We start from the raw sequence: 27,902 nt of genomic DNA, 5'->3' as shown, positions 1-27,902 counted from the left end.
AGTTATATAAGCAAGGTGACAATATATAGCCTTGACGTACTCCTTTCCCAATTTGGAACCAATCCATTGTTCCATGTCCATTTCTAACTATTGCTTCCTGACCTGCATACAGATTTCTCAAGAGGCAGGTCAGGTGGTCTGGTATTCCCATGTCTTTAAGAATTTTCCACAGTTTGTTGTGATTCACACAGTCAAAGTCTTTAGAGTAGTCAATGAAGCAGAGGTAGATTTTTTTTTTTTTTTCTTTCTGGAATTTCCTTGCTTTTTCTATGATCCAGTGGATATTGGCAATTTGATCTCTACTTCTTATGCCTTTTCTAAATCCAACTTGTACGTCTGCAAGTTCTCAGTTCACCTACTGTTGGTGCCTCATTCATTCATGGTTAGTTGCTCAGTTGTGTCTGACTCTTTGGGACCTCAAGGATTGTAGTCTACTAGGCTCCACTGTCCATGGGTTTTTCCATGTGAGAATACAGGAGCAGGTTGCCATTTCCTTTTCCAGGGGATCTTCCTGACCCGGGGATCAAATGGGGTCTCCTGCATTGCAGGTGGATTCTTTGCCAGCTGAGCTATCAGGGAAATTCAGCTTGAAGGATTTTGTATATTACCTTGCTAGCATGTGAAATGAACACAATTTTGCAGTAGTTGGAACATTCTTTGGTATTGACTTTCTTTGGAATTGAAATGAAAACACGTTTTCCAGTCCTGTGGCCACTGCTGAGTTTTCCAAATTGGCTGGCATCTTGAGTGCAACACTGAAACAGCATCATCTTTTGGGATTTGAAATAGCTTAGCTGGAATTCTATAACCTCCACTAGCTTTGTTCATAGTAATGCTTCCTAAGCTCGGCTTGACTTCACACTCCAGGATGTCTGGTTCTAGAGGAGTGATCATATTATCATGGTTGTCTGAGTCATTAAGACTTTTTTGGTGCAGTTCTGTGTATTCTTGCCACTACTTCTTAATATCTTCTGTTTATGTTAGGGTCTTACCATTTCTGAAATGTTTCCTTTGTATCTCTAATTTTCTAGAAGCGATCTCTAGTCTTTCCCATTCTATTATTTTCCTCTCTTTCTTTGTACTTTTTCAGTTAAGAAGACTTTCTATCTCTCCTTGCTATTCTTTGGAACTCTGCATTCAGATGGGTAAGTTTTTCCTCTTCTCCTTTGTCTCTCACTTCTCATCCTTTCTTAGCTTAGGCCTATGGTAGACCTTAAAATAGGAGTTGCCTTAATGTGTGTTGTGAAAGTTGCTCAGTCATGTCCAACTCTTTGTGACCCCATAGACTGTGGCCCCCCAGGCTCCCTGTCCATGGGGATTCTCCAGTCAGGAATACTGGAGTGGGTTGCCATGCCCTCCTCCAGAATGTCTTCCTAGACCAGGGATTCCTTGGTGGCTCATATGGTAAAGAGTCTGCCTGAAATGTGGGAGACCCAGTTTGATCCCTGAGCTGGGAATATCCCCTGGAGAAGGAAATGGCAACCCACTCCAGTATTCGTGCCTGGAAAAATCCCATGAATTCAGGCGCTTGGTGAGCTACAGTCCATAGGGTCACAAAGAGTCAGACACGACTGAGAAACTTCACTTTGCTTTAATATGTGTTAAAATGTAAAGGTATTTTTTGTGCTTGGTTTTTGCATATGAATATCCAGTTGTTCCAGCACCATTTGTTAAAGATTTTACTTTTCAAATATTACTGTTCTGGCACTTTTGTTGAGAATCAGTTGATCTAAATGTGGTCTTTTTGAACGTTATTCTGTTTCATTTATCTTACATGCCTGTAGATAGCCACACTCCAGTGCAGCACTGAAAAGGTGTAGTGAGAACAGGCATCTTGATTTTATCATATATTTATGGGGAAAGTATTTAGTTTTTCACCATTAAGTGTGGTTTATTTCTTACTTTAGGTATTTTAAAATATATAATAACTCTGATATAGAAGACAATTACTTAATTTTATTTCTGTTTCACATGCCCAACATAGTCTTTAATACGTTCTAATCCTTTTTTTTTTTTTTAATTAATGAGTAATTACCTCAGTCATTTCTTGTAGTGATATTCATTTAGTAGTTGGCAACAAATGCTGATAACTGCCTTTATTTTCCTTGTTTATAACCAGATTTCATAATTAATAAACCAGTTATATATGCGCCTGCTGCTGCTGCTAAGTTGCTTCAGTCATGTCCGACTCTGTGTGACCCCATAGACGGAAGCCCACCAGGCTCCGCCATCCCTGGGATTCTCCAGGCAAGAACATTGGAGTGGGTTGCCATTTCCTTCTCCAATGCATGAAAGTGAAAAGTGAAAGTGAAGTCACTCAGTCGTGTCTGACTGTTAGCGACCCCATGGACTGCAGCCTACCAGGCTCCTCCGTCCATGGGATTTTCCAGGCAAGAGTACTGGAGTGGGGATATATGCCCCTAACCCTGGAATTTTGCATGTAAGCAAACTGTTTTGTATATATGTTCTTTCTAGCATTTTAAACCCTTTTGTATGCGTTCACATCTCTTATTTGCTGATCTTTAGAACAACTCTTTAACACAAAGAAGGTAAGGTTGAAGAACAGTTGAATCTCTTTATTACCAATCATGAAATTGGAAATGGACTCTTACGTGCATAGACAATGCTTGCCAAACATGAATGTTAAATTTTGATTTAAAATAATTTTTTTTTGCAATTTTGAATATGCACAGGCATGTTAAAATTTTCCCTCATTTCAGTAATCAGATTGGAGAGAAAAAACCTTTAGAAATTTTATAAGTCATAGTACATCTCCCTAATTTCTTTTTAAATAATTTATGTAATTATATGAGTAAATTATATTTTCAAAGATTACTGACGTTAGCATTTCTTTAGGAAGAAGCATCTCTTTACACGTGTACACCTGTGGTGGATGCATGTTGATGTATAGCAAAACCAATACAATATTGTAAAGTTTAAAAAAAAAAAGTGTATCTGAGCTCATAGGAACTGAGAAGCCTCTTGATGAAAGTGAAAGTGAAGAGTGAAAAAGTTGGCTTAAAACTCAACATTCAGAAAACGAAGATCATGGCATCTGGTCCCATCACTTCATGGGAAATAGGTGGGGAAACAGTGTCAGACTTTATTTTTCCGGGCTCCAAAATCACTACAGATGGTGACTGCAGCCATGAAATTAAAAGACGCGTACTTCTTGGAAGGAAAGTTATGACCAACCTAGATAGCATATTCAAAAGCAGAGACATTACTTTGCCAACAGAGGTTTGTCTAGTCAAGGCTATGGTTTTTCCTGTGGTCATGTATGGGTGTGAGAGTTGGACTGTGAAGAAGGCTGAGCACCAAAGAATTGATGCTTTTGAACTGTGGTGTTGGAGAAGATTCTTGAGAGTCCCTTGGACTGCAAGGAGATCCAACCAGTCCATTCTGAAGGAGATCAGCCCTGGGATTTCTTTGGAAGAGATTATGGTAAAGCTGAAACTCCAGTACTTTGGCCACCTCATGCGAAGAGTTGACTCATTGGAAAAGACTCTGATTCTGAGAGGGATTGGGGGCAAGAGGAGAAAGGGACGACAGAGGATGAGATGGCTGGATGGCATCACTGACTCGATGGACTTGAGTCTGAGTGAACTCCGGGAGTCGGTGATGGACAGGGAGGCCTGGCGTGCTGCGATTGATGGGGTCACAAAGACTCAGACACAACTGAGCAACTGATCTGATCTGGGTTCATAGGTCTGGGGTCGATTCCTGTGTGTGTGTGTGTGTGTGTGTGTTTAGGTGTGTGAGAGGCATAACTCTGTTCTCCATGGTAAAGTTCGAAAAACCATAACCCATCAGTTTTGCTTGGTTTAAATCATTATTTTTCTCTACTTAATATAGGTATTCTAATGATTTTGTTTCCTAGTTCAATTTTGTGGGCAAATTGCTCGGGCCTAGAGGAAACTCCTTGAAGAGGCTACAGGAAGAAACAGGTGCTAAAATGTCTATCCTGGGCAAAGGATCAATGAGAGATAAAGCAAAGGTATGTACTTTGAATTTGTACTAAAGATTCACAGGGAATCAGCTGTAACAGGGTGGCCACATTCACAAGCACATCTGAGCTCTCCTCCAATCAGTTCCCATTATCTTTACCCTTTTAGGACTAGTCTTCACCTTCATATCTTCTCTATTTATAAAAATAAGCTACCGGTCTTTTTCTACCAAAGCATGTAATTTTTAGTCCTTTGTTTAGGTGGCTATCAAATCTGTTCATTTCTTTCGTGTCCTCTGTAGGATGTTTCTGTATGTGTATGCTCATTTTCTTTAATTCCCTAACTGAATCCTTTTTCTTTCTTCAGTTGTATCTTCTGATCCCATCCCATGTATCATTCCCTCACTTTATCTTTCCACTCCACTTCACTCCGATCCTCTTACCTGAAGCAATTTCACATATTTATCTGCAAATCTAAGAGATTTTTGGAGAAGGAAATGGCAACCCACTCCAGTGCTGTTGCTTGGAGAATCCCATGAATAGAGGAGCCTGTCAGGCTACAGTCCACGGGGTTGCAAAGAGTTGGACACAACTAAGCTACTAGCACACACACACGTGCACGCATGAGAGTTCCATTTTTTTTTTTTTATAATGTGTCAGTGATATTAAATGACTTAACTGATCCTCAAAGACAAATAAGCTAATAAATATATCAACTTGGATATTTGAAATGATTTACATTACATTTGAACTACATCATTTCCCCATTTTATAAATAGGAAATAGCCTCTACTTTTGATTTTTTTGTTTTGTTGAAATAACTATTTATAGATATTTATTCATAAAGTATCTCTTAAAATTAATTGAGAAAGGGTGAATGTTTTATGGTAGTATCATTTGACCTGGCCATACTTTTTCTTACTTGATATGTTACCAGGGAAAATAAAATAATCATACATTTTAATTATGATTATAAAAATTGCTTAGAGATAGTTTAGGAGTTGCTCAACTATTAGGATGAAATATTAAAGGGAGAAATTCATAGTGGGAAATGTTACTGAATTTGTGAATGTACCATGCATGTTTGATCTTTATTGTAACAAGGCTGTGTGTGGTGTTTAACCAAGACATGCTACTGTTGCTAAGTCGCTTCAGTCGTGTCCAACTCTGTGCGACCCCATAGACAGCAGCCCACCAGGCTCCGCCATCCCTGGGATTCTCCAGGCAAGAACACTGGAGTGGGTTGCCATTGCCTTCTCCAATGCATGAAGGTGAAAAGTGAAAGTGAAGTCGCTCAGTCGTGTCCGACTCTTCGCTATCCCATGGACTGCAGCCTACCAGGCTCCTCTGTCCATGGGATTTTCCAGGCAAGAGTACTGGAGTGGGGTGCCATAGACATGCTATATGGGTACTTAAAAAAATAATAATCAGTTCTGTAATTTGCCAAAGGATGCCACTTGCAAGTGTTAAATTTTGAGTAAAATTTAGTTACTTTCTACTGTGTATAATTTCATAAGGATGACTTTTTGGCCAAATGTACTGCTTCTAGTTAATCAGAGTATATTTAGAAGAAATAATAAAAGTATTTAAGAGATAGCTTTTGTCTTCTGCTGTAAGCATATTTAGGTTTTCTATGTATATGAGGATAAATTGACACATGATTATCTATATCTGTTCTTTCATATATTCTTTAATTATTTGTTATATGTTTTCCAGATATCTCAAAGTCATATAATAGAAAGTTCATTTTGTATGTTTTTATACTCTCACATAGTCTTTAAGATTTAGATCAGGCAGAGATGTCCTAACCCCTGTGATAGGCTTACTTAACCATAAAACATATTTTACTGAAATTTTCTGTTTCACTCATTACACTGTTAACTTTCATGGACCAGAGAAATGTCTTAGTTAGCTTTGCACACCCAGAGTCACCATGTAGTCTCTTCGTACTTTTTAAAACAAATAAGTGTATTTTTTATTTCCACATATATAGTTTTATATAGGATTCTATTTTTCCTGTGAACATGGTTAGCTACCAACATAATTATTAGAAAAATCTAGCAAGAAACAGATTTGATTCTATTAACTTTCTGTTAGGTTTAGTTTACTAATATTGTGATGTGTGCTTAGTCACTCAGTCACGTCTGACTCTTGCAACCCCATAGACTGTAGCCCACCAGGCTACTCTGCCCAAGGGGATTTTCCAGGCAAGAATACTGGAGTGGGTTGCCATTTCCTTCTCTAATTTACCTGTTATTTAAAATCCTGTTTCTATATTGATTACATTTTGAATGATCCATCATGTTTTCATGAGTATTTTCATTGTTTCATTTTAAAAATGAAAGAAAATGGAAACATTTAATAGCAACAATATCAATAATAATATATAGTAGTATAAAATATGCTTGTTAGACTCTATATAAGACCTTAACTACCAAAGACAACACAGCTGAAATAAAACCACAGATGTAGATGTGAAAAAAACTTACCTTAGTAAACACTTGATTAAAATAAAAATAAATGCTTGGTAAATTTTTTATTGCTATGTTGCTAACTTTGTCTCTGCTACATGACCTGAACAGAAAGGAATATTTTATGTAATTTTATTTTTCTAGCAAATAATTAAAACTTATCTGATTTTGCAGCTCTAGTTCATAGTAATAAATGTGAGGGGAAAAAAATTCTCCTTGGAGTTTGCATTCCAATGGGAGAGACAGACAATAAATAAGTGAACAAATATATTTTCTACTTTCAGACATTGTTAACTGTTATGGATTAAAACAAAACAGAGGAAGGGAAATATGTTAGTGCTGGTAGTAGTAGTTTGGTATGATGATCAAGTGTAACCCTGGACAAGGAGAAGGGACCAACACAAGGAAAATCAGAGAAGAGAGAATGCAAGTGATGTCTCTGAAGGAGAATTCATGTCTTTATCTGTAACTATCCTGGCAGCCATAGCCCTATCTTTGTTTATAACCATGCTTATTCCCATTTGGCGGAGAAGGAAATGGCACCCCACTCCAGTACTCTTGCTTGGAAAATCCCATGGATGGCGTAGCCTGTTAGTCTGCAATCCATGGGGTCGCTAGGAGTCGGACACGACTGAGTGACTTCACTTTTACTTTTCACTTTCATGCATTGGAGAAGGAAATGGCAACCCACTCCAGTGTTCTTGCCTGGAGAATCCCAGGGACGGGGGAGCCTGGTGGTCTGCCATCTATGGGGTTGCACAGAGTCAGACATGACTGAAGTGACTTAGTATAGCATAGCATTCCCATTTGGACCTTCCCAGGTGGCACTAGTGGTAAAGAACTTGCCTGCCAGTGTAGGAAATGTAAGAGATGCAGGTTGAATCTCTGAGTCGGGGAGATCCCCTAGAGGAGGGCATAGCAACCCACTCCAGATGGAAAGATATTCCATGTTCCCAGGTAGGAAGAATCAATAATGTGAAAATGACTGTACTTCCAAATGCAATTTACAGATTCAGTGCTACCCCTATCAAATTACCAATGTCATTTTTCACAGAACTAGAACAAAACATTTCACAATTCATATGGAAACACAAAAGACCCTGAATAGCCAAAGCAGTCTTGAGAAAGAATGGAGCTGGAGGAATCAATCTTTCTGATGTCAGATTATACTACAAAGCTACAGTCATCAAGGCAGTATGGTACTGGCACAAAAACAGAAACATAAACCAATGAACAAAATAGAAAACCCAGAAATAAACCCATGCCCCTATGGGTACCTCATTTTTGACAAAGGAGGCAAGAATATACAATGGGACAAAGACATCCTCTTCAATAAATCATGCTGGGAAAACTGGACAGCTACATGTAAAAGAATGAAATTGGAAGTCTTCCTAACACCATACACAAAGGTAAACTCAAAATGGCTTAAAGACCTAAATGTAAGACCAGAAACTATAAAACTCTGAGACTAAAACATAGGCAGAACACTCGATGACATAAATCAAAACAAGAACCTCTATGACCCACCTGTTAGAGTAAAGGAAATAAAAACAAAAGTAAAAAAGTAAGACTTGATTAAATTTAAAAGCTTTTGCACAGCAAAGGAAACTATAGCAAGCTGAAAACACAACCCTCAGAATGGGAGAAAATAATAGCAAATGAAACAACTAACAAAGGATTAATTGCAAAAATATACAAGCAGCTCATACAACTTAATGCCAGAAAAACAAACAACCCAATCATAAAGTAGGAAAAAGACCTAAATAAACATTTCTCCAAAGAAGACATACAGGTGGCTAACTAACACATGAAAAGATGGTCAACATCACTCATTATTGAAGTGCAGTGAAATGAAGTGAAGTGGCTCAGTGGTGTCCAATTCTTTGCAACGCTATGGACTGTAGCCTACTAAGCTCCTCCGTCCATCCATGGGATTTTCCAGGCAAGAGTACGAGAGTGGATTGCCATTTCCTTCTCCAGGGTGATCTTCACAACCTAGGGATCGAACCTGGGTCTCCCACATTGTAGGCAGATGCTTCTACCGTCTGAGCCACCAGGGAAGTCCATTATTCAGTTCAGTTCAGTTCAGTCACTCAGTCGTGTCCGACTCTTTGTGAGCCCATGAATCACAGCATGCCAGGCCTCCCTGTCCATCACCAACTCCCAGAGTTCACTCAGACTCATGTCCATCGAGTCAGTGATGCCATCCAGCCATCTCATTCTCTGTCGTCCCCTTCTCCTCCTGCCCCCAATCCCTCCTAGCATCAGAGTCTTTTCCAATGAGTCAACACTTTGCATGAGGTGGCCAAAGTACTGGAGTTTCAGCTTTACCGTAATCTCTTCCAAAGAAATCCCAGGGCTGATCTCCTTCAGAATGGACTGGTTGGATCTCCTTGCAGTCCAAGGGACTCTCAAGAATCTTCTCCAACACCACAGTTCAAAAGCATCAATTCTTTGGTGCTCAGCCTTCTTCACAGTCCAAATCTCACATCCACACATGACCACTGGAAAAACCATAGCCTTGACTAGATGGACCTTTGTTGGCAAAGTAATGTCTCTGCTTTTGAATATGCTATCTAGGTTGGCCATAACTTTTCTTCCAAGGAGTAAGCACTTGTAATTTCATGGCTGCAGTCACCACCTGCAGTGATTTTGGAGCCAAAAAAAAAAAAAAAAAAAAAAAGGCTGACACTGTTTCCACTGTTTCCCCATCTATTTGCCATGAAGTGATGGGACCAGATGTCATGATTTTCGTTTTCTGAATGTTGAGCTTTAAGCCAACTTTTTCAGACTCCTCTTTCACTTTCATCAAGAGGCTTTTTAGTTCCTCTTCACTTTCTGCCATAAGGGTGGTGTCATCTGCATATCTGAGGTTATTGATATTTCTCCCAGCAATCATGATTCCAGCTTGTGCTTCTTCCATCCCAGCATTTCTCATGATGTACTCTGCATAGAAGTTAAATAAACAGGGTGACAATATACAGCCTTGACGTACTCTTTTCCTATTGGGAACCAGTCTGTTGTTCCATGTCCAGTTCTAACTGTTGCTTCCTGACCTACATACAGATTTCTCAAGAGGCAGGTCAGATGGTCTGATATTTCTGCCTCTTTCAAAATGTTCCACAGTTTATTGTGACCCACACAGTCAAAGGCTTTGATATAGTCAATAAAGCGGACATAGATGTTTTTCTGGAACTCTCTTGCTTTTTCCATGATCCAGCAGATGTTGGCAATTTGGTCTCTGGTTCCTCTGCCTTTTCTAAGACCAGCTTGAACATCTGGAAGTTCACGGTTCACGTATTGCTGAAGCCTGGCTTGGAGAATTTTGAGCACTACTTTACTAGCGTGTGAGATGAGTGCAGTTGTGTGGTAGTTTGAGCATTCTTTGGCATTGCCTTTCTTTGGGATTGGAATGAAAACTGACCTTTTCCAGCCTTGTGGCCACTGCTGAGTTTTCCAAGTTTGCAAGAGGGAATCAGAGGGCAGACACACTGAAACCATAATCACAGGAAACTAGTCAATCTAATTACACTAGGACCACAGCCTTGTCTAACTCAGTGAAACTAAGCCATGCTCATGGGGCCACCCAATACGGGTGGGTCATGGTGGAGAGATCTGACAGAATGTGGTCCACTGGAGAAGGGAATGGCAAACCACTTCAGTATTCTTGCCTTGAGAACCCCATGAACAGTATGAAAAGGCAAAATGATAGGATACTGAAAGAGGAACTCCCCAGGTCAGTAGGTGCCCAATATGCTACTGGAGATCAGTGGAGAAATAACTCCAGAAAGAATGAAGGGATGGATCCAAAGCAAAAACAATACCCAGTTGTGGATGTGACTGGTGTTGGAAGCAAGGTCCGATGCTGTAAAGAGCAGTATTGCATAAGAACCTGGAATGTCAGATCCATGAATTCAGGCAAATTGGAAGTGGTCAAACAAGAGATGGCAAGAGTGAATGTCGACATTCTAGGAATCAGCGAACTAAAATGGACTGCTGCTGCTGCTGCTAAGTTGCTTCAGTTGTGTCCGACTCTGTGCGATCCCATAGATGGCAGCCCATCAGGCTCCCCAGTCCCTGGGATTCTCCAGGCAAGAACACTGGAGTGGGTTGCCATTTCCTTCTCCAATGCATGAAAGTGAAAAGTGAAAGTGAAGTCGCTCAGTCGTATCCGACTCTTAGTTACCCCATGGACTGTAGCCCACCAGGCTCCTCCATCCATGGGATTTTCCAGGCAAGAGTACTGGAGTGGGGTGCCATCGCCTTCTGGAATGGGTAAATTTAACTCAGATGACCATTATATCTAGTATTGCAGGCAGGAATCCCTCAGAAGAAATGGAGTAGCCATCCTGGTCAACAAAAGAGTTTGAAATGCAGTACTTGGATGCAATCTCCAAAACGACAGAATGATCTCTGTTCATTTCCAAGGCAAACCATTCAATATCACAGTAATCCAAGTCTATGCCCCAACCAGTAATGCTGAAGAAGTTGAATTTGAACAGTTCTATGAAGACCTACAAGACCTTTTAGAACTAACCCCCCGAAAAATGTCCTTTTCATTATAGGGAACTGGAATGAAAAAGTAGGAAGTCAAGAAACACTTAAGAGTAACAGGCAAATGTTGCCTTGGAATACAGAATGAAGCAGGGAAAAGACTAATAGAGTTTTGCCAAGAAAATGCACTGGTCATAACAAACACCCTCTTCCAACAACACAAGGGAAGACTCGACATGTGGAAATTACCAGATGGTCATCACCGAAATCAGATTGATTATATTCCTTGCAGCCAACGATGGAGAAGCTCTACACAGTCAACAAAAATAAGACTGGGAACTGACTGTGGCTCAGATCATGAACTCCTTATTGCCAAAGTCAGACTGAAATTGAAGAAAGTAGGGAAAACCACTAGACCATTCAGGTGTGACCTAAATCAAATCCCTTATGATAATACAGTGGAAGTGAGAAATAGATTTCAGGGACTAGATCTGGTAGACAGAGTGACTGATGAACTATGGACTGAGGGTCATGACATTGTACAGGAGACAGGGAGCAAGACCATCCCCATGGAAAAGAAATCCAAAAAGGCAAAATGGCTGTCTGAGGAGGACTTACAAATAGCTGGGGAAAGAAGAGAAGCAAAACACAAAGAAGAATATGAAAGATATAAGCATCTGAATGCAGAGTTCCAAAGGATAGCAAGAATAGATAAGAAAGCCTTCCTCAGCAATCAATGCAAAGAAATAGAGGAAAACAACAGAATGGGAAAGACTACAGATCTCTTCAAGAAAATTAGAGATACCAAGGGAACATTTCATGCAAACGTGGGCTCGATAAAGGACAGAAGTGGTATAGACCTAATAGAAGCAGAAGATAATAAGAAGAGGTGGCAAGAATACACTGAAGAACTGTACAAAAATGATCTTCACGACCCAGGTAAACATGATGGTGTGATCACTCCCCTAGAACCAGATATCCTTGAATGTGAAGTCAAGTGGGCCTTAGAAAGCATCACTATGAAAAAAGCTAGTGGAGGTGATGGAATTCCAGTTGAGCTATTTCAAATCCTGAAAGATGATGCTGTGAAAGTGCTGCACTCAATATGCCAGCAAATTTGGAAAGTCCATTATTAGAGAAATGCAAATCAAAACTGCAATTAGATATCACCTCACACCAGTCAGAATGGCCATCTTCCAAAAGTCTACAAGCAAAAAATTCTGGGAAGCGCATGGAGAAAAGGGAATGCTCTTGCACTGTTGGTGGGAATGTAAATTGATACATCCACCTTGGAAGATGGTATGTATATTCCTTTAAAAACTAGGAATAATACCACTGAATGACCCAGCAATCTCACTCCTAGGCATATACCAGGGGAAACAGAAATTGAAAAAAGCACATGTATATCCCATCATTCATTATAGCACAATTTACAATAGCTAGAACATAGAAGCAACCTAGATATCCATTCACAGGTGAATGGATAAAGAAGTAGTGGTACAAATACACAATGGAATACTACTCAGCCATAAAAAGGAGCATGTTTGATTCAGTTCCTATGAGGTGGATGAACGTACAACCTATTATACGGAGTAAAGTAGGTCAGAAAGAGAAAGATAAATACTGTATTCTAACGCATATATATGAATCGAGAAAAATGGTGAAGTGAAGTGAAATGAAGTCTCTCAGTCGTGTCCGACTCTTTGCGACCCATGGACTGTAACCTACCAGGCTTCTCAGTCCATGGGATTTTCCAGGCAAGAGTACTGGAGGTAAGAAACATGATCATCTCAATACACGCAGAAAAAGCCTTTGACAAAATTCAACACGCTTTTATGATCAAAATGCTTCAGAAAAATGGGCATGGAAGGAAGCTACCTCAGCTTAGTAAAGGCCGTATATTTTAAGTCTACAGCAAGCATTATTCTCAATGGTGAAAAACTGAAAGCATTCCATCTATCATCAGCAACAAGACAGGGTGCCCACTTTCACCACATGTTTATTCTTTAATTCTTCTCAGTTCAGCCGCATCCAGAATGACCACATGGATCATAACCTTGTGTAACTCAATGAAACTACAAGCCATGTAGGGCCATCCAAGACAGACAGGTCATGGTGAAGAGTTATGATAAAATGTGGTCCACTGGAGAAGGGAATGACACACCACTTCAGCTTTCTTGCCTTGAGAACTCCATGACCAGTAATGAAAAGGAAAAAGAAATGACTCTGAAAGATAAACCCCACCAAGGTCAGTAGGTATAAATATATATTAATGGAGAAGAGCAGAAAAATAGCTCCAGAAGGAATGAAGAGGCTGGGCCACAGCAGAAACAACGCCCAGTTGTGGATGTGTCTGGTGGTGAAAGTAAATTACTATCATGTAAAGCACAATATTGCATAGGAACCGAGATGTTAGGCCCATGAGGCAAGGTAAATTCAGTTCAGTTCAGTCCAGTCACTGAGTTGTGTCCGATTCCTTGCGACCCCATGAATCGCAGCATGCCAGGCCTCTCTGTCCATCACCAACTCCCGGAGTTCACTCAAACTCATGTCATCGAGTCAGCGATGCCATCCAGCCATCTCATCTTCTGTCGTCCCCTTCTCCTCCTGCCCCCAAACCCTCCCAGTATCAGGGTCTTTTCCAATGAGTCAACTCTTCGCATGAGGTGGCCAAAGTACTGGAGTTTCAGCTTCAGCATCATTCCTTCCAAAGAACACCCAGGACTGATCTTTAGAATAGACTGGTTGGATCTGCTTGCAGTCCAAGGGACTCTCAAGAGTCTTCTCCAACACCAGTTCAAAAGCATCAATTCTTTGGTGCTCAGCTTTCTTCACAGTCCAACTCTCACATCCATACATGACCACAGGAAAAACCATAGCCTTGGTTAGATGGACCTTTGTTGGCAAAGTAGTGTCTCTGCTTTTGAATATACTATCAAGGTTGGCCATAAATTTCATTCCAAGGAGTAAGCATCTTTCAATTTCATGGATGCAATCACCATCTTCAGTGATTTTGGAGCCCAGAAAAATAAAGTCTGACACTGTTTCCACTGTTTCCCCATCTATTTGCCACGAAGTGATGGGACTAGATGCCATGATCTTCATTTTCTGAATGTTGAGCTTTAAGCCAACATTTTCACTCTCCTCTTTCACCTTCATCAAGAGGGTTTTTAGTTCCTCTTCACTTTCTGCCATAAGGGTGGTGTCATCTGCATATCTGAGGAAATTTATATTTCTCCCAGAAATCTTGATTCCAGCTTGTGCTTCTTCCAGCCCAGCATTTCTCATGATGTACTCTGCATAGAAGTTAAATAAGCAGGGTGACAGTATACAGCCTTGATGTACTCCTTTTCCTATTTGGAACCAGTCTGTTGTTCCATGTCTAGTTCTAACTGTTGCTTCCTGACCTGCATACAGATTTCTCAAGAGGCAGGTCAGGTGGTCCGGTATTCCCATCTCTTTCAGAATTTTCTACAGTTTATTGTGATCCATACAGTCAAAGGTTTTGGCATAGTCAATAAAGCAGAAACAGATGTTTTTCTGGAACTTACTTTCTTTTTCCATGATCCAGCGGATGTTGGCAATTTGATCTCTGGTTCCTCTGCCTTTTCTAAAATCAGCTTGAACATTTGGAATTCTGTGGTTCACGTACTGCTGAAGCCTGGCTTGGAGAACTTTGAGCATTACTTTACTAGAGTGTGAGATGAGTGCATTTGTGCAGTAGTTTGAGCATTCTTTGGCATTGCCTTTCTTTGGGATCGGAATGAAAACACCTTTTCCAGCCTTGTGGCCACTGCTGAGTATTCCAAATTTGCTGGCATATTGAGTGAAGCACTTTCACAGCATCATCTTTCAGGATTTGAAATAGCTCAACTGGAATTCCATCACCTACACTAGCTTTGTTCATAGCGATGCTTTCTAAGGCTCACTTGACTGCACATTCAAGCATGTCTGGCTCTAGGTCAGTGATCACACCATCGTGGTCATCTTGGTCGTGAAGCTCTTTTTTGTACAGTTCTTCTGTGTATTCTTATCACCTCTTCTTAATATCTTCTGCTTCTGTTAGGTCCATACCATTTCTGTCCTTTATCAAGCCCATGTTTGCCTGAAATGTTCCCTTGGTATCTCAAATTTTCTTGAAGGTATCTCCAGCCTTTCCCATTCTGCTGTTTTCCTCTATTCCTTTGCATTGATTGCTAAGGACAGTGTTCTTATCTCTTCTTGCTATTCTTTAGAATTGTGCATTCAGATGCTTATATCTTTCCTTTTCTCCTTTGCTTTTCACTTCTCTTCTTTTTACAGCTATTTGTAAGTCCTCATCAGACAGCCATTTTGCTTTTTTGGATTTCTTTTCCATGGGGATGATCTTGATCCCCGTCTCCTGTGTAATGTCATGAACCTCTGTCCATAGTTCACCAGGCACTCTGTCTATCAGATATAGTCCCTTAAATCTATTTCTCACTTCCACTGTATAATCATAAGAGATTTAATTTAGGGCATACCTGAATGGTCGAGTGGTTTTCCCTACATTCTTCAATTTAAGTCTGAATTTGGCAATAGTGAGTTCATGATCTGAGCCACAGTCAGCTCCCAGTCTCTTTTTTTTTTTTTTGCTTACTGTATAGAGCTTCTCCATCTTTGGCTGCAAAGAATATAATCAACCTGCTTTTGGTGTTGACCATCTGGTGATATCCATGTGTAGAGTCTTCTCTTATGTTGTTGGAAGAGGGTGTTTGCTATGACCAGTCCGTTCTCTTGGCAAAACTCTTTTAGCCTTAGCCCTGCTTCATTCCGTATTCCAAGCCAAATTTGCCTGTTATTCCAGGTGTTTCTTGACTTCCTACTTTTGCACTATAGTCCCCTATAATGAAAAAAGACATCGTTTTGCGGTGTTAGTTCTAAAAGGTCTTGTAGGTCTTCAGAGAACCGTTCAACTTCAGCTTCTCTAGCGTTACAGATTGAAGTATAGGCTTGGATTACTGTGATATTGATTGGTTTGCCTTGGAAATGAACAGAGATATTTCTGTCATTTTTGAGATTGCATCCAATTACTGCATTTTGGACTCTTTGTTTACCATGATGGCTACTCAATTTCTTCTAAGGAATTCCTGCCGACAGTAGTAGATATAATGGTCATCTGAGTTAAATTCACCCATTCCAGTCCATTTTAATTCACTGATTCTTAGAATGTCAGTGTTCAGTCTTGGCATCTCCTGTTTGAGCACTTCCAATTTGCCTTGATTCATGGACCTGACATTCCAGGTTCCTATGCAATATTGCTCTTTACAGCATTGGACCTTGCTTCTATCACCAGTCACATCCACAACTGGGTATTGTTTTGGCTCCATCCCTTCATTCTTTCTGGAGTTATTTCTCCACTGATCTGCAGTAGCATATTGGGCATCTACCGACCCGGGGAGTTCCCCTTTCAATATCCTATCATTTTTCCTTTTCATACTGTTCATGGGGTTCTCAAGGCAAGAATAGTGAAATGGTTTGCCATTCCCTTCTCCAGTGGACCACATTCTGTCAGCCCTCTCCACCATGATCCATCCGTCTTGGGTAGCCCCATATGGCATGGGTTAGTTTCATTGAGTTAGACAAGGCTGTGGTCCATGTGATCATATTAGCTAGTTTTCTGTGATTATGGTTTCAGTGTGTCTGTCCTCTGATGCCCTCTTGCAACACATACCATCTTACTTGGGTTTCTCTTACCTTGGACATGGGGTATCTCTTCACGGATGCTCCAGCAAAGTGCAGACGCTGCTCCTTACTTTGTACGAGGGGTATCGCCTCACTGCCACCCCTCCTGACCTTGAACATGGAGTAGCTCCTCTCGGCCCTCCTGTTTCCACTCAGCTGTTGCTCCTTGGACATGGGGTAGATCCTCTCAGCTGCTGCCTTGACCTAAGGCATGTGGTAGCTCATCTTGGGCACCCCCTCTGACACCATAGAGTTCTTGCCAAAACTGTATTTGACAAGGTAGGGCACAAGTGGGCCTAGGAGAAAGTCCAGGAGTTCTACTACACTCTGGTGAAGCCGAGATTTCAGTTGTGGGCACTGGAACAAAACATCCAGCCTGAGGACCCACCTCCCACTTGAAGATCGAGACCTAAGATGTGGTGCCTGAAAACAAGCAAAGAAAACTGCCAAGATGCACCTGCCCACTGGAGGCTCCTTGACAGACATGCCGGGGACACAGAGGTAAATTAGAAGTGCTCAAACAGGAGATGGCAAGAGTGAACACTGACATTTTAGGAATCAGTGAACTAAGAAGGGTGAGAAGAGGCAAATTTAATTCAGATGACCACTTTATGTACTACTGTGGGCAAAAATCCCTTGAAAGAAATAGAGTAGCCCTCATAGTCAACAAAAGAATATGAAACACAATACTAGGGTGCAGTCTCAAAAATGAGGGATTCATCTCATTTCCTTTCCAATGCAAGTCATTCAACATCACAGTAATCCAAGTCTATGCCCTGTGAAGTGAAAATATCTGCTGCCATAATGAACAAGAAATGCTACAATCATAGCAATTTCTGGCCTCCAAATGTGAATGAGGTCTCCCAAAATTGTGATCCAGTGGATGCTGCCACCACCCATGTTGATTGCTGAGAAGTTGGGAGAATGCAAGAAGCCAAGTGAACAAGGAAACAGGATTTGGCCACAGATAACTAGGTGCATAAGAAAGGAATGAATTCAGTGAGGCCAGAGGCTTCCATCTTCAGAAACACAGAGTACTAAGATATCAATCTTTGATGTTCAGACTGCCTGCTCCCTTTGTTGCAAACTTGTATATAGCCTGACATCTGCTTCTGCCTCCTTGGAACAATTTTCTCAGAGCTACTGAGATGCTGTCTTTTGGGCTTGGAGTCCTAAACATCCCCACCAAAAAAATAACTCTACTCTCAGGTTGTAACTATATTTTTTAGTTGACAACCTCAACCATTAATGCTAGAAAAGATGAAGTTGAAAGGTTCTATGACTAGCTACAAGACATTCTAGGACTATAAAGAAACAAACAAACAAACAAACAAAAAAGATGTCCTTTTCATCATAGAAGACTGGAATACAAAAGTAGGACGTCAAGAGATATCTGGAGTAACAGGCAAGTAGGCCTTAGAGTAAAAAATGAAGCAGGGCAAAGGCTAACAGAGTTTTACCAAGAGAACACACTGGTCATAGCAAACACCCTCTTTTATCAACACAAGAGATGACTCTACACATGGACATCACTAGGTGGTCAATACCAAAATCAGAATAATTATATTCTTTGCAGCTGAAGATGGAGAAGCTCTCTACAGTCAGCAAAAGTAAGACCAGGAGCTGACTGTGGCTCAGATAATGAGTTTCTTATTGCCAAATTCAGACATAAACTGGAGAAAGTTTGGAGAAGACTAGACCATTCAGGTATGATCTAAATCAAAACCATGATGATTATACAGTGGAAGTGACAAACAGATTCAAGGGATTAGAAATGATAGAATGTCTGAAGAACTATGGACAGAGGTTTGCAACATTGTACAGGAGGCAGTGATCAAAATCATCCCCAAGAAAAAGAAATACAAAAAGGCAAAATGTTTTCCTGAGGAGACCTTACAAATAGGAGAGAAAAGAAGAGAAGTGAAAGGCAATGGAGAAAAGGAAAGATATGTCTATATGAATGTACAGTTCCCAAGAATAGCAAGGAGAGATAATAAAGCCTTCCTAAGTGATCAATACAAATTAATAGAGGAAAACAATAGAATGGGAACGACTAGAGATCTCAAGAAAATTAGAGATACCAAGAGAATATTTCATGCAAAGATGGGCACAATAAATGACAGAAATGGTATGCATCTATCAGAAGCAGACAATATTAAGAACAGGTGGCAAGAAGACACAGAAGAACTATACATGACCCAGATAACCATGATGGTGTGATCACTCACCTAGAGCCACAAATCATGCAGTGTGAAGTCAAATGAACCTTAGGAAGCATCACTATGAACAAAGCTAGTGGAGGTGATGGAATTACAGCTGAGCTATTTTAAATCCTAAAAGATGATGCTGTTAAAGTGCTGGACTTAATATACCAGCAAATTTAGAAAGTTCCACTGTGGCCACGGGACTGGAAAATGTCAATTTTCATTCCAAACTCAAAGAAAGGCAATGCCAAAGAATATTCAAACTACCACACAATTGCACTCATCTCACATACTAGAAAATAATGCTCAAAATTCTCCAAGTGAGATTTCAACAGTATGTGAACCAAGAACTTCCAGATATTCAAGCTGGATATAGAAAAGGCAGAGGAAGCAGAGATCACATTGTCAACATCTGTTGGATTATCCCAAAAGCGAGAGAATTCCAGAAAACATCTACTTTTACTTCATTGACTTCACAAAAGCCTTTGACTGTGTGGATCACAACAAACTGGAAAAGTCTTAAAGTGATGGGAATACCAGGCCACCTTATCTGCCTCCTGAGAAACCTGTATACAGGTCAAGAAGCAAGTTAGAACCCTTCATGGAACAATAGACTGATTCCAAATCGGGAAAGGAGTATGTTAAGGCTGCTTATTGTCATCCTACTTATTTATCTTGTATGCAGTGTACATCACATGAAATGCTGGGCTAGATGAAGCACAAGCTGAAATCAAGATTGCTGGGGAAAATAGCAATAACCTCAGATATGCAAATAACACCTCCCATATGGCAGAACGTGAAGAGGAACTAAAGAGCCTCTTGATGAAAGTGAAAGAGGAAAGTGAAAAGGCTGGCTTAAAACTCAACATTCAGAAAACAAAGATCATTGCATCTGGTCCCATCACTGCATGGCAAATAGATGGGGAAACAATGGAAACAGGGACAGAATTTATTTTGTTGGCCTCCAAAATCACTGCAGATTGAGATGGCAGCCATGAAATTAAAAGGCACTTGCTTCTTGAAAGAAAATCTGTGGCAAACCTAGGCAGCATATTAAGAAGCAGAGACATCACTTTGCTAACAAATGTCCATCAAGTCAAAGCTATGGTCTTTCCTTTAGTCATGTATAGATGTGAAAGTTGGACCATAAATAAGACTGAGTGCTGAACAATTGATGGTTTTGAACTGAGTGTTAGAGAAGACTCTTGAGGATGCTTTGGACTGCAAAGAGTTCAAGTCAGACACTGCTAAGGAAAATCAGTCTTGAATATTCATTGAAAGGACTGAATCTGAAGTTGAAGCTCCAATACTTTGGCCACCTGATGTGAAGAGCGAGCTCATTAGAAAAGACCCTGATGCTGGGAAAGATTGAAGGCAGGAGAACAAGAGGATGACAGAGGCTGAGATAGTTAGATGGCCTCACCAACTCAATGAGCACTAACTCGAGCAATATCCAGGAGATAATGAAGGACAGGGAAGCCTGGCGTCCATGGGAGCTGCTTTCCATGGGTTCACAAACAGTCAGACATGACTGTGTGACTGAACAATAACAAATGGTTTCTAGGATGGGATGTAAATTGCACTGTACTGAAAATACTGCTCCAGACCAAGACTGGGACAGTTTTATTTCTTAGTCCCTCTGTTTGACCAAGTAGAATAGTTAAAGATTTGTCTTAGTCAAGAAAAGGTCACTGGCATTTTTGTGCTGAGAACATAAACCAAATTTCTGCTTTCTCATCAGTTCTTATGTTTCTTACACATGGTAGAATTTAGATATGGGAGCAGGTTATACATATGGATGCATCATTATAATTATCTACAATATCTGTACTTGTTGATATTATTTCTTTTTTTCCAATTTCCTGTATTAGAGAAGAATTTCTAAGAATCCTAGGGTGATTTAATGTAGTGATGTATGTTTGTATATTATATTTCAAGTTATTTAGTGCTATATAGGTATTATATATTTAGTAGTCTATCTCACTGTATGGTGAAAAATGGGTAAACTAGGTTGTTTTTTATATGCATAAATATATTCTGGTAGGTATATAGGTAGCTCAGTGGTAAACAATCTGCCTATCAATGCAGGAGATGCAGACGATGTGGGTTTGATCCCTGGGTCGAGGAGATCCCTTGGAGGAGGAAATGGCAACCCGTTTCAGTGTTTTTGCCTGGAAAATCCCATGGACAGTGTGTGTGTGTTCAGGCACTTTGGTCACTCTTTTTGACCCTGTTGACTGTAGCCCACCAGGCTCCTCTGCCCATGGGATTCTCCAGGTAATAATACTGGAATGGGTTGCCTGTGCCCTCCTCCAGGGGATCTTCCTGACCCAGGGATTGAACCTGTGTCTCCTGTGACTCCAGCATTGCAGGTGGATTCTTTACCCTGAACCACTAGGGAAGCCTGAGCAACTGAGCATGCACATATAAATATATCTTTATCAAATTTTACTTTCCTTTTCACGTCTCTCATTGGTGCTGGGAAACTGTTGTTCATTATGGTTAAGCAGGCATTTCTGCCAATGAGGAAGGTCTAGTTGATGCCTAATTCAGAAACAGCGCAGGGAGAGAGGAGACCAAGGGGCAGAGAGTATTTTTTATATTTAAATTTCTATCTTGCCATGGAATATACATTTTATTTCACAATATTTTGCTATGAACACAATTAATTGAACCATTTACTTTTTGCAACCAAGACCATGTTTTGTACAGTTTCAGGGATACATTCACAAGACATTCTCTCACCAGAACTTAAACTAGTTACAGGAGCAAACTTACCAGATGTCAATAAATGAAACACTTTCATGTAATTTTTTTATTAATATCTAAACAGTACAAATAACCCAGAATCCTTCTAAATGCATTTATTTTTTTTAATGTTATCCACAAAGATATGTATTTTTTGTAAGTTGTTTGTTCAAATGGAGCATTTGTTTAAACTTTGAAAATACTATTTTTCTTTTTGAGATCAGAGTTTTGAGATAGACTATCAATCGGTGTGCCCATGTTCTTCTGTCTGGTTTATACCAGAGGAAGCATCCCAAACCTATAAAAACATAATTGCAATCACCTACAATGCTAGCATTGCTATTGTGCTAAAAAAAAAAAAAAAAAAAAGGCAAACTAACTTGGCTTTTGATTAAGAGAATTTGGAATGTCTCGAAAAAACTTAATGATTACATTTCTAAGCGTATAATGGCCTCTCTATGCTGTGTCCTCTTTTTAAATAGTAGGTTCATTGTATTGCTTTTTCTCTTCCTTTTTAATGTTTTACACATTTTGAAAAATATTTTATTTCCATCATTTAGCACATTTTCATGTTTTCCCCAGTCTTTTACATTTTTCTTGCCTTCATTTATCTACCTTTAAAAAAGCCAAAGTAATATAAAACCAGAATAATTTCTCCCATGTTGAATCCTGAGGAACTCTCATTTCTATTTTCTTGAATATAACTAGAATGTGTGAGAGATGTTTCCTTCTTCAGCACCACCACTGTTATCACATTTATTTAAATAAAACTACTTAAATCAACAGTTGACCCTCCAATTTAGGAGTACAAATGAGAAAGAATAAGATAGTAGCCATTGGACTTTCAAGATGGTGGGGGAGTAAGATGGGGAGATCATCTTCTTCCCCACAAATACATCAAAGATAAATCTGCATGTGGAACAACTACAGAACACCTTCTGAACGCTGACAGAACAGACTTTCTAAAAGGCAAGCCAATGTCCTCAGAATAAGATTCAGTTCAGTTCAGTTGCTCAGTCACGTCCGACTCTTTGCAACTCCATGAATCGCAGCACGCCAGGCCTCCCTGTCCATCACCAAATGCCAAAATTCACCCAAACCCATGTCCACTGAGTCAGTGATGCTATACAACCATCTTCTCTGTCATCCCCTTCTTCTTCCACCCTCAGTCTTTCCCAGCATCAGGGTCTTTTCAAGTGAGTCAGCTCTTTGCATCAGGTGGCCAAATTATTGGAGTTTCATCTTCAGAATGAGGTAGGGCAACAGATAAAGGTTAAACAAAAGAGGCAAAAGATTTCAGGATGGGGACTTGCACCCTGGGGAAGGAGTCCTAAAGGAGGAAGAGTTTCCACACATTCAAACCTCCTCATGGGTGGGGACGGAGGGAGCTTTGGAACCTCAGAGGGGAATGCACCAGCAGGTGCTCAGGAGGCAAAACAGAGAATTCACAACAGAGATCATTGCCAAACAACACTTCCCAGCTGAGAAGTGGCTTGCATGACCACCGCAGTGAGTGGGGGCTGGATACTGAGACTCAGGCTTGAGGAGTTGGACCCCAGACAGAAGATCAGGGTTGCCTGCCATTAAAGAGACTCTGATGGAGCTAGTATGACACTACTGAGGGGGTCAAGGGAAAAGCTTGGGCCTCTCAGAGATGCAAGTGATCTTGCTGCTGGGACCCTCTAACTCCCTGCACTCACAGAACACAGAAACTTGCCTGTGTGAATGGCATGGATGGGATGAGCAATAGCTGTGAACTGCTGTACCCCAGAGGTAGATACATCTGGCCAAAACTACTGTTAAAGCCAGCACGAGTGCCAGAGGCAGAACAAGACTCAGCTGCAGTTTACAATCCCAGATTGGGGAACTGCCAAAGCCAGGGTGAGTGCTGGAGGCAGGGGATAAAACACATTTGTTGCAGCCACAACCCCAGAGGAGAGTGTATTACCCACCTCAGACTATAGTGGCTTCACACAGGCATTGGGGCACAATAGGCCCTCCCCAAACACCATAACTGAAAGTGCCATACCCCTCCCTTTCACCAGCCTGACTGAGCAAGTGAGCCCTAATAAGTCACCACTTTCATCCCCTTTGCTCTGGGCAGGGAATAGACACAGAAGGGTATAAGCAGAGGTGGGGCCAAAACCAAAGCAGAGCACCAGGGGCTGTGTGAGCAAAGTGGAAGGAAAGTCACTTTGCAGCAACAGGTGCAACAGATTAAATATCCACAAGTAGTCTGAGACTGTGGACCTTGTGTCAATTGTGGACTTTGGGAGCAAGTTCAAGCTGGAGTAAGCCCAGATCTGAGTCTGAACAGACCTTACAGCACTGACAGCAGGTCCAGAGAACTTCCTAGAAATATTAGAGGACCTCCTGAGTAAGCAGATTGACTGGTGATCACTATGTGGAGAGGACAACCAAGGAATCACGACGACAATCTTCTATCACTCTCTCATATTTTTTTCTTTCTTTGCTTGCTTTTGTATTGTTTTAATATTGTTCTTTCTTATTATTATTCTTTTAATTTTTACTTACTTTTTTTTTAATTTTATTTTTAAACTTTACATAATTGTATTAGTTTTGCCAAATATCGAAATGAATCCACCACAGGTATACATGTGTTCCCCATCCGGAACCCTCCTCCCTCCCCATACGATCCCTCTGGGTCGTTCCAGTGCACTAGCCCCGAGCACCCAGTACCGTGCATCGAACCTGGACTGGCAACTCGTTTCTTACATGATATTTTACATGTTTCAATGTCATTCTCCCAAATCTTCCCACCCTCTCCCTCTCCCACAGAGTCCATAAGACTGTTCTATACATCAGTGTCTCTTTTGCTGTCTCGTACAAAGGGTTATTGTTACCATCTTTCTAAATTCCATATATATGTGTTAGCATACTGTATTTATGTTTTTCCTTCTGGCTTACTTCACTCTGTATAATAGGCTCCAGTTTCATCCACCTCATTAGAACTGATTCAAATGTATTCTTTTTAATGGCTGAGTAATACTCCATTGTGTATATGTACCAAAGCTTTCTTATCCATTCATCTGCTGATGGACATCTAGGTTGCTTCCATGTCCTGGCTATTATAAACACTGCTGCGATGAACATTGGGGTACATGTGTCTCTTTCCCTTCTGGTTTCCTCAGTGTGTATGCCCCGCAGTGGGATTGCTGGATCATAAGGCAGTTCTATTTGCAGTTTTTTAAGGAATCTCCACACTGTTCTCCATAGTGGCTGTACTAGTTTGCATTCCCACCAACAGTGTAAGAGGGTTCCCTTTTCTCCACACCCTCTCCAGCATTTATTATTTGTAGACTTTTGAATCGCAGCCATTCTGACTGGTGTGAAATGGTACCTCATAGTGGTTTTGATTTGCATTTCTCTGATAATGAGTGATGTTGAGCATCTTTTCATGTGTTTGTTAGCCATCTGTATGTCTTCTTTGGAGAAATGTCTATTTAGTTCTTTGGCCCATTTTTTGATTGGGTCATTTATTTTTCTGGAGTTGAGCTGTAGGTGTTGCTTATATATTTTTGAGATTAGTTGTTTGTCAGTTGCTTCATTTGCTATTATTTTCTCCCATTCTGAAGGCTGTCTTTTCACCTTGCTAATAGTTTCCTTTGATGTGCAGAAGCTTTTAAGGTTAATTAGGCCCCATTTGTTTATTTTTGCTTTTATTTCCAATATTCTGGGAGGTGGGTCATAGAGGATCCTGCTGTGATGTATGTCAGAGAGTGTTTTGCCAGTTGCAGGATATAAAATCAACACACAGAAATCCCTTGCATTCCTATACACTAATAATGAGAAAACAGAAAGAGAAATTAAGGAAACAATTCCATTCACCATTGCAACAGAAAGAATAAAATACTTAGGAATATATCTACCTAAAGAAACTAAAGACCTTTATATAGAAAACTATAAATCACTGGTGAAAGAAATCAAAGAGGACACTAATAGATGGAGAAATATACCATGTTCATGGATTGGAAGAATCAATATAGTGAAAATGAGTATACTACCCAAAGCAATTTATAGATTCAACGCAATCCCTATCAAGCTACCAACAGTATTCTTCACAGAGCTAGAACAAATAATTTCACAATTTGTATGGAAATACAAAAAACCTCGAATAGCCAAAGCGATCTTGAGAAAGAAGAATGGAACTGGAGGAATCAACCTACCTGACTTCAGGCTCTACTACAAAGCCACAGTTATCAAGACAGTATGGTAGTGGCACAAAGACAGAAATATAGATCAATGGAATAAAATAGCAAGCCCAGAGATAAATCCACGCACATATGGACACCTTATCTTTGACAAAGGAGGCAAGAATATACAATGGATTAAAGACAATCTCTTTAACAAGTGGTGCTGGGAAATCTGGTCAACCACTTGTAAAAGAATGAAACTGGACCACTTTCTAACACCATACACAAAAATAAACTCAACATGGATTAAAGATCTAAACGTAAGACCAGAAACTATAAAACTCCTAGAGGAGAACATAGGCAAAACACTCTTTTACTTACTTTTTAACTTACCTTTTCCTTCAAAAAAAAATCTTATCTTTAGATAAGTTAATTTTGCATTGTCCTATTTTTATAGTACTCTTTATTTTTAAATTAAATTTATTTATTTTAATTAGAGGATAATTACTTTACAATATTGTATTGGTTTTGCCATACATCAACATGAATCCACCACAGGTGTACACGTGTTCCCAATCCTGTACCCCCTTCCCACCTCCCTTCCCATAACTATATTGCTTTTTCCATGCTTTTGATTTTGTATTTTTCCTAGTCTAGTTTTTAGTATTCATTTTTAATTTGGGGTTTGTTTATTAGTATGAGTGCTCTCTTCTTTTCTGATTCTGATATTTATTCTTATTCTTTTTTTCCCCTGCTTTTTCTCTCTTCTTTTCTATTTGTGTGTTAATTTCTTTCCGTGTAATTGGCTGTTGAGTGTTGCTTTCACCATTGGTCTTTCTAGGGATTTTCTCTTCGGTGCTTCATGGCCTGTGAAGTCTTGGTGCTATAGTAAGTGATCAGGCCTGAACCTCAGAGGTGAGAGACATGAGTCCAGAACTTTGGACAAACAGAGAACTTCCAATACCATGGAATATTAATCTGCAAAAGCATTCCTAAAGGCCTCCATCATATCACTTAAACAAGGCCCCACCCAAAGGGCAGCAAGCACTAGTGCCAGATGCCTCATACCAAACCTTTAGCAAAACAGGAACACAACCCTGGAAATTAACAGACAGGCTACCTTAAGCCATATCAAGCCCATAGACACCCCAAAACACACTACTGGGCTTGGCACTGCCCTTCAGAGAGATAAGATCCAGCTATATCCACTAGAACACAGGTACAAGTCCCCCCAACCAGGAAAACTTCATAAACCCATTCGTAGGGGGAAAGATTCCACAAATAAGAGGAACTATGATCTTCTAAACACAGTAAATTAAACAAAATAAAAAGACAGAGAAGCATACGGCAGATAAAGGAGCATGGTAAAACTTTCTGACAGTTTTACCTGAAAAAGAATTCAAAGCAATGATAGTAAAGATGATTGAAAATCTTGGAAATAAAATATAGACAGAGATAAGTAGAATAGAGGCATGGATCAAGAAAATACAAGAAATATTTAACAAGGACTTATAATAAATAAATGAACAACACACTAACTGAGATTAAAAATACACTAGAGGAAACCAAGAACAGAATAACTGAAGCAGAAGAATGAATAACTGAGCTGGAAGATAAAATAGTGGTAATAACCAAAAGAGAGTAGCAGGGTATATTAATCCTTAAAGTGATGAAAGGATAAGATACTGTAGTGACATCCTCAGTGACTCAGCAGTAAAGAATCTGCCTGCAAGCAGAAGACAGCACAGATTTTAATGCAGAAAACTCGAGGTTCAAATCCCCAAATCAGGGAGACCACCTGGAGAAGGAAATAGCAATCCACTTCAGTATTCTCGCCTGGAAAATCCCGTAAACAGAGTCCATGGAGTTGCAAAAAATCAGATATGACTTAGTAACTAAACAACAACAAGGTTACTCTATCCAGCAAGGATCTCTTCATATTTGAAGGGTAAATCAAAAGCTGGGCTGGATGAAGCACAAGCTAGAATCAAGATTGCAGGGAGAAATATCAATAACCTCAGATATGCAGATAACACCACCCTTATGGCAGAAAGTGAAGAAGAACTAAAGAGCCTCTTGATGAAAGTGAAAGAGAAGAGTGAAAAAGTTGGCTTAAAGCTCATAATTCCAAAAACTGAGATCACTGCATCTGGTCCCATCACTTCATGGGAAGTAGATGGGG

General features: G+C 40.1%; 1 protein-coding gene across 2 annotated transcripts in view; it reads left to right on the top strand.

The window, feature by feature from the left end:
- Positions 1-27,902, top strand: part of KHDRBS2 (KH RNA binding domain containing, signal transduction associated 2) — a 699,109-nt gene that overhangs the window by 323,078 nt on the left and 348,129 nt on the right. For both annotated transcript variants that reach the window (XM_070777723.1, XM_070777722.1), the window contains exon 3: positions 3,881-3,997. In XM_070777723.1, coding sequence (XP_070633824.1) covers positions 3,881-3,997 — 117 coding nt within the window. The remainder of the gene's footprint in view (positions 1-3,880; positions 3,998-27,902) is intronic.

This window comes from Bos indicus, chromosome 23 (assembly GCF_029378745.1).
Source record: "Bos indicus isolate NIAB-ARS_2022 breed Sahiwal x Tharparkar chromosome 23, NIAB-ARS_B.indTharparkar_mat_pri_1.0, whole genome shotgun sequence".
Lineage (NCBI taxonomy): Eukaryota > Metazoa > Chordata > Mammalia > Artiodactyla > Bovidae > Bos > Bos indicus.
Note: the sequence above shows the minus strand (reverse complement) of the source record. Positions and strands in the feature narration are given on the sequence as shown.